An 11,605-nucleotide genomic window follows, 5' to 3' on the forward strand; every position below is an offset into this window, starting at 1 on the left:
CTTTATGAATGATCTCATCCTCTACTTCGTTGTCCACACAACACAACACAATTCAGTATTGTTGTTCTATGTGTAGTTTCTTGTGTGCTTCTTTGAGATTCATTGTTTTCTCCTTGGGTCCTAGACCATGATGTCTCCAGGAGTTATTCCACTTTGGATGGACGGCACACCCCTCAGAGCAGGCGACCCACACCAGACAGAGAGGTACTTTGCTTTACTTTTTTATGACAGATCTAGTGCATCCTGCTGTTGTGTCCAAAGGTGTGTAGAGTAGCCAAAAATTGTACTTAAGAGTAACGTTACTTCAAAATAATTACCCAAGCAAAAGTAGTAGTCCAAGAAATTTCTCAAGTAAGTGTAACTTAAAGAGTAACTGTCAGGAGGTAACATCTGATTTACAACTTAAGTTAATGTAATTGGGAAGAAAAAACATTAAATAATGCACTAAATCTCAAATGTTCAAATCATGTAGTATTATCAACATAAAGCTTTTGTCACTTGTAGACTTAATAAAAGTGGGAAGAGTCACCAAAACATTTACATTTACAAGTAAGAGTACAGTTATTTCAATAAAAATATTGCTCAAGTAGTATGTTCCTTGAAAAATACTCAGAGTAAAATTTCTTTCAAAACTTAATAAATGTCACTGATTACTATCCACCTCTGGTTGTTTCCTTGGACAATAAATGAATTTAAGGAAGTGAGTGACTGGCTGTTGGAAAAGCCTTTGGCTTGGATTGGAAGGTTTATGTCTACGAATGGGTCCAAGAATGAACAATGTAACGTAACACTTCGTTTATGTCCCAAAAAGCTTTATATAAATCTAACGCATTAATAACAGTAGTAGCAGTATTTACATATTTGTACTGAGTTAATATGATCACCATGATTTGTAAACACTGTCAAAAACACGATACATCATAATCCTATATAACTAACTCTGCAGTCTTGGCTAGGGTTGTCAGTTGTCAAAGTATAAAAAAATCTGATACTAATCTGTATTAAAACTAATACTGAAACTAGGTACTCTTTTATACAGTTATGGGTACTAAAAGGTCACATTCACAGGACAGAAATGAACCTTTCCTTAATGGCTTTAGAATGATCTTGAGCTGTATCAGAAAAAAGTATAAAAGGACATTCACTAGTATACACCCATGGACCACTATGGAACATATCAATTACACAGATATAAGGCCACGTGGTAATATTAAAGAAAATACTATGATTTAATGTTGAAAATGTTATTCTGTTGTCTAAATAAAGAGTGTTTTATCATCATTGTGGTATTGGAGTCAATATTGAGTATCAAGTTTCTTCCTTAGTATCAAAATCAAGCTTGAAATTTTAGTATCATGGCAACACTAATCTTGGCTTCCTGTCTGTATTTTCTTCATACTCCTCCTCACCTAATGCTAATGTCTGGAGCTTCTGAGTTCCATTGACATTAGTCCATTCTGTTTTTTTGTTTTGTTTTTTTATTGAAACTGAGCATGGGATGTTTGCTGGTCTTCTCTCTGTCTCTTCTTCTGTTACTCTCATCTCTTAGGTGTCGCATAAACAGATGACACAACTCATTCTCTTCTCTCTCCTCCATCAGAAACAGCCCGCAAGAGCCATTTATGATTTTAAGGCACAGACAGCCAAGTGAGTACAGAATCTGCTTCACATGCACAGGGATTCCACGCTTCACTGCAGGAATGGCTAACTGCACGTCAGCATAAATTCACTCTATTTTTTGTGATCTGTAAGCATTTTAGTTATGTGAAATCCATGTTGTTTTATTCATCACACTTGGATGGATTACAGATTTCAATCTTAGCATGCTGAAATCAGAGGTGGGTAGAGTAACCAAAAATTTTACTCAAATATGAGTAACATTACTTCAAAATATTATTGCTCAAGCAGAAGTACAAAGTAGTGGTTCAGCAAATTACTCAATTCAAGTCAAGAGTAAAAAATATGCATTTTTAAAGGAAAGACACAAAATTTTGAAAAAAAACTGAAAAAAGCGGAGCAGGAAACACATTCAAATCATTTAATATTGTCAGCATAAAGCTTTTGTCATTTGTAGACTTGGGAAGAATAACTAAAACCTTTATTCAAGTAAGAGTACTGCTACTTCAATAACAATAATACTCAAGTAGGAGTAAAACTATGCTGCTAAAAAGTCAAATTTCTTTAAAAAGTTACTCAAGTAAATGTAACTACCCATCTCTGACGGAAATTCTTTCTGCTTTGCTTTCTGGTTAATTTTTGGCTGACACATTGGGGTTGGATTTCATGCACATTACTGTACATGAGTCACGATCCTCTACTAACATGGCTGTATTGCAGGGAGCTGACATTTAAGAAGGGAGACACGGTGAACATTATCAGACAAATAGACAACAACTGGTTTGAAGGGGAGCACCGTGGACGGGTTGGGATATTCCCCATTTCTTATGTAGAGGTAGACTCATCACAAATGGATAGATTCAGTTTTACTTCCTATTAGTCCATCTTGTATTACAAGAATGTATTTTTACACATTCATACAGAAGATGCCATCAGTGGAAAAGCATCAGCCCATCAGACCTCCTCCCCCCCGCCCACGTTAGAGAAATCGGAGAGGCTGTGGCCCGCTACAACTTCAACGCTGATACAAATGTGGAGCTCTCTCTCAGGAAGGTAATTTTTTTTTAAGTTTTTTGCTTTTCACAAAACTGTCAAAAGTATCAAAACAAGTCTGCTGCAGATTTATGGAATTATGAAAACCGTGCCTTTGATGTCACAATCCGGGGAAAATTTAAACTAGCGTGAACTAAGCAAAAATATAATTCCAGGTGTATTTCTGATGTTGTTATAGTTATAAGATCCAAAAAGCACATGTTTCATTATATGTGTCTTTTTAAAACAACATTGGCTAGCACACTGCAGAATGAAAGAGTTAGTACTAAGCAAAAAATAATAGGTATTGATTATCTGCAAGTGACCGCAATTTCATCACTGAAGTAAGTTTAAAAACACTAAAGCTTTTTAATGCATCACTCGGGTGTTTTAAGAGTCACTCCTTAGCATTTTTATTACTTTCTGTCTTTCATTAAAAACAACCTGGATAGCCTTCATCTATGTGGAAGATGCAATCCAATACACTACAGGGACATAAAGACCCATGATGACGTTAACTAGTAAACAAGGGAGGGCGGTTTTACTCTAAAACTTCTCCTTTTGGGTCTGGATTCATGGAATAGTATAAATCCTAGTGCCTCAAGCCAGTACCATCTAAATGAAAATGGCTTCTGGATGGGAGCTGAAATTTCTTAATTGTAAAAACAGTGTTCAGATGACCACATATGAAACCTTCTCTACATTGTACCATGCCTGGAAGAAACTGATTACAGCGTCTTGTTTCAAACAAGGATAATGGCTTAAACTGACAAAGTTGAAATATTCTTTTAGGCTGGACCTTTGTGCTTAGGGTCAGATGATGACTAGACTTTTATTATGTCTGTTATTTGCAGGGAGAACGAGTAATTGTGATTCGACAAGTGGATCAGAACTGGTATGAAGGCAAAATCCCAGACACCACCAAACAGGGCATCTTCCCCGTGTCTTACGTGGACCTGGTCAAACGTTCTCCGTCCAAAAGCTCTGCCCACCACGCCGACCCACACGTGTATCCGGGCAGCAGGACGGCAAGCTCCACCCCCACCAAGGTAAGAGTCTCGTCACTGTATACACCAACTTCCTTTGAAACATATACACAACACAGACCTGTTTATCCAATCTTATTTACAGTTCATTTTGTTTTTAGACAGTTAATTATTTTTGACATTTTATTGTGCTTTTTTGCTGCCTCTACTGGCCACTGCAATTTTAAGTATTTTGTGACATGACACTGTACTACTTTGATTACAGCCACATGTTTCTTACTACAAACACCTGGCTGTAGGGGCGAAATTTGAAATGTAGATGCCTGTTAGACCAATCATACTTTTAATTTTTGTAAAAGCCATGGGTTTGTAGTGTTCTCAACCAAGCAAAGGGTAGCTACTCTGAGGATTTAAAATATAAAATTTTGTTATTTATCTATTCTTTACAACGTATTTCTACATATTTGGGATTATGTATTTGATGTTTTCCTAGTGTCTAACACACAGAAAGTAGTAAACATAAAGAAAACACACATGTGAGTGTAATGAAGTTGCCTGAATCATCTCATTCTGTCCATACTCAGTAGTAGTCACTGTCCTTCTTATCTTTACTCTCCCGGAGCCATTCTACCACCTCCCTCCATTCCCCTCGCCCCAGCCTGCCCCGAGAGCTCCCGAGCTGCAGGCCATCACCAACGAGTGGCTGTCCCTCACCATGGACCCCAGCGGGCGCTCCCTCTGCTCCACGCCCGCACCCCCCACCCCCTCCCCCGCTGCCCCCGACTTCACCCCCTCCTCCTCCAGACCCCCGAGATCCGGAGCCCCCTCACCTACCTGCCCCGTCATCCTGCAGAGACTTCACCTCCCCACCACCTGCACTGTCGCAACCCATCGCATCCCGCTACACGCCCCTGTCGCCCCCGCCCACCCCTCACCATTTCACCCACACCCCCACGCCCTCTTATAGTCACATGACCTGGTATATGCAAAGTCAACCAAAAATGTACACAACTGAACCGAAAACACACACAATCGAACCGGAAATACACACAACTGAAACGAAAACACACACAACTGAACCGACAATACCCACAACTGAACAAAAAACACACACAACCGAACCGAAAACACACACAACCAAACCAAAAATACGCACAACCGAACCGAAAACACACACAACCGAACCAAAAATACACACAACCGAACCGAAAACACACACAACCGAACCAAAAATACACACAACCGAACCGAAAACACACACAACCGAACCAAAAATACACACAGCCGAACCGAAAATACACACAACCGAACCGAAAACACACACAACCGAACCAAAAATACACACAACCGAACCGAAAATACACATAACCGAACCAAAAATACACACAACCGAACCGAAAACACACACAACCGAACCAAAAACACACACAACCGAACCGAAAACACACACAACCGAACCAAAAATACACACAACCGAACCGAAAACACACACAACCGAACCAAAAATACACACAACCGAACCGGAAACACACACAACCGAACCAAAAATACACACAACCGAACCGAAAACACACACAACCAAACTTTTGCCTTCAAAGCAACCGCAAATTATAAAGTCAAGTCCGGTTCTTCAAATGCGTTCAACTCCAGAAATCACCAGAGAGGAGCCGCCAGTGATTGTGAAAGCACAGATACGAGACTTTTTTGACATTGAGTTAGAAGCCAAAAATCCCTGTGAAGTGAAACTACAAGTCGAAGATCCTTATGACGAACTGCTGTCTATGATCTTGAGTGGATCGAGTAGCACAGATGATGTTGGAGATTTGAGGTTGTCCCCGTCAGAATACCGCCCCCCACCCACGCAAACGCCAAGGCCCCTGAGTGGGTTAAAGTCCCCCCAGCCCAAAGAGACCACTCGCCCTGGTAGTGGGCTTTCTGGTAGGATCTGTTTGGAGCTCCACTCACCTGTGACAGTAAAGCCCATGTCAGAGCTGTGGGACAGACCTGCACCTGCATCCCCCATTGAGTTGGAGAGGCCGTCGTCCATGAGAAGGAGGGCCCACACAGAGCTGTTCATAGAGGAAGATGATGAGAAGGAAGAAGAAGAGCTCAGAGAGTTAAAAGAGAGACTTAGTCCACAGGTAGAGCATGGAGTGTCGCATGTGGTTGCCTTCAAATATGACTCCTTGTGGAGAATACATGGAGGAAAAGATGTCTTTTTTGTATTCTGCTTTTTTAGATTTACCATAATTTCAATGTTATGCCCCTGGTAAACTCAGAATATGTGGGTTGCTGTGCGTAGCATAAGGACAGCCTAAACACTGTAGTTGTGGCAAATTTTAAAAATCGATCGTTAAATCTCCCGACGATTAAGAAGATTTAATCGTCTGCCCATCCCTAATACAGAGTGAGTCCTCTGTCACACCTGGAGCCAGAACCAAAACATGATAATGCAACCAAAATAGTTTCTTTTTCAGTATCATTTACAAACAAAATCTAATTTCGCTCCCCTCATTGATTCTCTAGAAATCCACAATGTTTTTCAGTCCCTCTCATATTTTTTTTTTCTTTTTTTTACCTCATTAGCAGACAGATTTGTTACAGACGGACCAGGCATGTCCCAGATGGCTGTCAATCACTGCCCATTTGAACTCACAGAGATTCACCAGTGACTAGACTCACATCTGCGTGAAGTATTAGAGAAGTGTGTATTCCAGGCAACATTTTTATAGTAGGGCTACAATACATCACACTTGAATGAAAGCGACAGTATGAGTTTGAGCCATTATCAAGTCGTTAAGGCTAAAATTGTTTAGATGATAGAAATCTCTCCATCCATTAGCAGTAGTTTATTTAGCAGGTACCTTAACCTTTTGTTTAGTAGAGAATGATAATTCCAGAACTGAAATTATCTAAATGATCAGGTGAAGGGTTGAAAAACACTGTGGCTTAATAATGTTAATAATTTATCCTGTATTGCCACATGACATCATCTCTGGCTGTATTTGTGATGAGGAAACAACATAATAACATAGATCAGAAAACAGCGTACCGATCCCAATGCTGCTTTAGTATGTTATCCTTTTCCTCCATCTGTACTCCTTTGGGCTTAAAAACAAAGGCGCAAGTTGTCAGTATCATAGAACTTGGTTTACGTTTTGGTTCCGAGCTCACCTGTGTTGTTATCCCTCTCCAGGCAGAAGTCCATGCCACCTCCCCGCCCTCGCGACTGCCCAGCCCCCCGAACCACAGACCCCCCGCCTCTAACTCCCCCTTGTGCTCCCCTCCTTTGTCGCCCCGCCCACTCCTGCTAAGCCCCTCCCCTCCCACCTCGCCCCGGCCTCCGAGCCTGCTTCAGCTGTCCCTGTCGCCCCTGCCAGTGCTGTCCCCGTGCCCCTCCCCCTCCCCTCCTGTGTCCCCGCCCCCACAGCGCCCCTCCTCCCAGCTCCCGCCCTCACCCTGCCACTTCCGCCCGGTCCAGGCCTGCCCCGTCACCAGCTCGCCCGTCCCCCTGCACGCTCCGTCCCCTCCCCTGCCGCCCCTGTCTCCCCGCTGCCCCCCCACTCCCCCTCTGGCGTCTCATGTGGGGCGTAGGTCTCCCATGGTGAAGGTAAACTGGGAATGTGCCGAATGGTGTGTGAACACTGAAGGCTGATGAGGTTTTGGTGTGTGTTGGTGGTTTTGTCATAACAACAACAGAAAAGCGAGGCATCGTCCTACTTACAGAGAGTGTGTTACAGCCAAAGTGTTTTTGTGACGTTGGTGCAGATAGTTTTACTGTGCATTTTTTCCCATTGGTTTTGCTTTTGTATTGGACAAAAATTATTTAACACGGGTTAACGTTTTGAGAAGCCGTAGTTCTAAAAAACAGCACTAGAATGAGTGTATTCAATAAAATAAATCAAAAATTGTAAGGGCCAAAATTGTGAACTGCACCTTGCAATTCATTTATTATAAATTATATCAAAATCTCATCTTGTCTCGTTCCCATGGATCCAATCTTGTGTCTCATTGCGTATTGTGGAAATTCTGTCTTTTCCCTACTGCCAAACTGTGTTAATAATTTATTGGTTGTTTGCAAAATGAACCAAATTAAAAATAACACAAAATTAAGAAATAGCATTAACAAGGCAATTTTTTCTTTTTTTTATGCATCGCACGGTGATTAATCAGTAATTATTTGATTAGACTCCAACCTTTTTTTCTGTCTGCCTGAAATTTGATGACTAATCTTCTCAGAACTAACTTAATTTGTGGAGATATGTTTGGTCAGGGCTGTGGTCTGGAGCATGCTGCATTGTAGTGTGTATCATGAAGCTAGATTTGCTCTTACCGTGTGAGTATAAAGTGCTTCAGAGGTAGTTACTTGGTCTCTCTAACTGTTGAGCAGGACGTACTGATTGGTGGTAAACCTCCTCGTAGCCCCATCTTGTCCCGAAGGTCCTACATGTCTTCTGGTAGAGGTCGGAGGGTAGGGAGCATGTCCTCATCCATAGGCCTGTCATGATAACACATTTTCAAGTGTGATATATGGCTACAGAGAAATATTGATATGATATTGAAACTACTTTATGCCACTAACACAAAGCAGGATGATCCCAGTGAACCACTCTTTTAATAGCCCATATCATTAAAAGGTGTGTGCTGCAACAAATAAATGGCAGAATGAAACTAATAATTACATTCTACAGGTCAAATTCTTACATTATTACATAAAAATGAAAAATATCTCCCCACTATTGCAAAGAAAATGTGCAAATGATAAATATGGAGCCCCAAAATATATTGTTCCAACTTTCGTATATATTCGATAACGATAAGTCGATACAGTAATTATTGTGAAGACATATTGCTGAAGAAAATATAGACAATAAACGATAATATTGAACGCAACTGATTATATTGAAAACTATTACTAATTTACAGTATCTTTAAAGACAAAAAACGCAACCGATAAATGGCATAGTGCAACACTTTAGTTTGTATCTAAGGTTGAATACGTAGTTAAAATCACTTTAACTCTCATAACACTACAGAAAAAAAGCCTTAAATTCTCCCACTAGTGCAAAGATAAACTCCCCAAAAATATTGTTCCGGTTTTCATATACTGAACCATAAGTTGATATAGTAATTATCGTGACAGGCCTACTCATCCATCTTCATAATCTCTATAACAAATACAGTGGTTGAGCCAAATGTGATGAGCAGTGATGAAGCTAACATGAACTAACTGTGTGTTCTGTGTCTCTCAGCGGCTCGTGCAGGATGCGCTCCATGGAGGAGGTGACCCGTAAGTCACGTTTCCTTTATGATTCTGTCAAGAACTCCAGCTAAAAAATGAAATCCATAGAGTAATGTTGTTACCTCCTCAAAAACAGACCTGAAGTTATGTTTTGGTTCTTTTACAAGTTTGAGTAATCCTTTATTATTAGTCTGTCTACATCTCCAAAGCTCAAAATGCTCTGTTCCACATTGTGACATCATGAAGCAGTAGTTTTCAAGATAGTTTTCAGCTACCTTTTACTATTTTTCTGTAGTGATTGACAATTGCTGGTTTAAAATAATTTGAATTATTTTAGTGAAGGTGTATGGGGTTTAAAAACACAGTGGAACACGTCCTGTATACATCACAATGTGGAACAGTGTTTTTTGTTTGAGCCTAAATATGGAGGATTAGGTAAACATGTTTGAATGAAACAAAAGGCAACTCCTGTTATATGTTAATGAGAAAATACAATTATAACAGATCAGCAATGGCGTAATATGCTCTCTTTCATTCTTTAGGTAACATAATGTAATATAATAACAAAATATGAAATCTCATCAGGGGCTCCAAATTTATAAAACGTGTTAATCCTTTAGTTTAGACCTCAAAATATTCTGAAATACATGATTCTGTATTTGTATGGTAGTATATATGTATATATATGCCATAGTCTGAGCTGTCTGTTGATTGGTGCAGGTACCAGGCCCTGTACAACTACATGCCCCGCAATGAAGACGAGCTGGAGCTGCGAGAGGGAGACGTAGTGGACGTGATGGAGAAATGTGATGACGGCTGGTTTGTCGGTAAGACCATAAAAATCACACAATAGAATTCATGAACATAGACAAATAGAGACTTTTTCAATAAACCTGAACTTACAAACTACTGTGCCATTTCAAAAACTAAGAAATTCCAATGTATTCTGTCAAAAGGCATGTACATTTTACTGCCACAGGATTAGCTAACGACCTGAGCTGGCGGTAAACATGAATGGCTGGATTTGAGAGTTAAGCAGTTTTGGCTGATGTAGATTAATTTTCTTTTCATACCTTGCAGATTTGATACTTCCACCTTATTTTCCTAATAGGAAACTGGATGTTAACAGTGGTGTCTATTCCTTTTATATAGATCCTCAGTTTCAGCAAAAAAGATACATTTTGAAACCATAGCAATCCTTTTTTTTTTTAGTATTTGTATATCAAAATCTGTTTTTTATTTACCTTATTTTAATGCCTGCCCTAATTTTTATTCTGTTATATTTTGATAACGTTATTGCTAGTAAGCAAGTTCTTAGTTTGTGAAATATGTTCACAGACAATGGCTTATGTAATGTAAATAACTGTTTGTATTGTAGAAATCACACCGCGTACATCTTTTGTCCCCACCAAAGTTCCAAAGTTGTTGAGGAAAATATCCACTAGATGGCAGTAACATCCTCTCTGGCCATCTGTTTTTCTAACCCAGCTTTGTGTTGTGTGTCTGTGAAGGGACGTCCCGAAGGAGCAAGTTATTTGGAACCTTCCCAGGAAACTACGTCAAGCAGCTATAATAATGATTCCAGACCCTGGCCCCGCCCACTTTGGTCACATGATCGCTGTCCTGCTGCTGCCACATCCCAGGAGGCATTGGGCTCAGTTTCACACTGAACTTTTAGCTCTCACTAGCCACCTTTGACAGAAGACTGGTCTGAAATGTGTTTTTAAACCTTATTTTTCTATCCGGGAGTGACCTTTCTACGGCACTAGAGGAAACTTTACAAACTTACAACAATAATCACAGCTGAGCGGACAAGGGCAGAGACAACATTTAGATATTTTTTTATTAGTCTGTAGGAGAGTTGTCCTTAAATTACAGTGTTGTATCCTTAAACATCCCCAAGACCTTTTGCTTTGAGAAAAAGCGAAAGCTGCAGAAATTCAGTAAACACATTAAACACATTTTACTTACATATATGAATCTTACATTGCCGAGTTCTAAATTCCTTTATCGGATATAAGTATGACTTCCATGCATTTTTGTTCATTGTACAATTGTACTTATTAAGGGTGATAAGTAGGGTCTGGAAATGGTCACTTTACAATTCACATTTTCATGGATACTTCAAATGCCATTTTTGCTACATAACAATTTAAGTGTATTTTCATATTTAATAAAACCAGTCTCTTCATCACCAGGACACAAAAACATTAATGTTTTGAACAGCAGGTTTCGCCATAAATAATGAAACATAATTTAGAATGTACTTTTTTATCTTCAGTGTTTAGCCATTAGTATGATGCACTTTAACAACATAAACCAGTTTGTGTTTCAACTTCCATTGTTATTATTTGTTTAAACACTAGAGGTCACTGTGGCGCGGGCTATGGGAAGTAATATCCACCAAGTGTATGCAAGATGTCCTGAACCTTTAGGTATTATATTTATTAGTGGCTTTTCAATATACAGAATAATATTTTGCCATATTTATCTGTCACACCATTTGAAAAGTTGATAAAAATCATTTCGGGGCTATGCTGTTTTTATGTTATTTATGTTCCGACGTGGGAGCTCTTGCATTGCATCTTTTAAACTTGTATTATGCTATGAGATAATGTGTCACCCTCACGTTCTGTTTTATGTTTTGTCACAATAGGATGGACACTGAGGCAAGCACCTTAAATGTATTTTGTTGTGGTATCACCGTCCCTCACGTCACCCCTCAGCG

At 39.7% G+C, this 11,605-nt stretch overlaps 1 protein-coding gene across 1 annotated transcript in view; it reads left to right on the plus strand.

Annotated features, from left to right (window-relative positions):
* The window catches only part of sorbs2a (sorbin and SH3 domain containing 2a), a 33,011-nt gene extending 21,766 nt beyond the window's left edge, over positions 1-11,245 (plus strand). The window contains 9 exon segments of the mRNA XM_055158054.1: positions 125-204; positions 1,550-1,647; positions 2,338-2,452; positions 2,541-2,582; positions 2,584-2,670; positions 3,504-3,698; positions 8,888-8,925; positions 9,598-9,704; positions 10,389-11,245. Coding sequence (XP_055014029.1) covers positions 125-204; positions 1,550-1,647; positions 2,338-2,452; positions 2,541-2,582; positions 2,584-2,670; positions 3,504-3,698; positions 8,888-8,925; positions 9,598-9,704; positions 10,389-10,450 — 824 coding nt within the window. The 3' untranslated portion in view covers positions 10,451-11,245.
* Positions 11,246-11,605: the final 360 nt, after the last annotated feature.

This window comes from Boleophthalmus pectinirostris, unplaced genomic scaffold (assembly GCF_026225935.1).
Source record: "Boleophthalmus pectinirostris isolate CB_2022bp ecotype Guang Dong unplaced genomic scaffold, ASM2622593v1 HiC_scaffold_22, whole genome shotgun sequence".
NCBI classification, from domain to species: domain Eukaryota; kingdom Metazoa; phylum Chordata; class Actinopteri; order Gobiiformes; family Gobiidae; genus Boleophthalmus; species Boleophthalmus pectinirostris.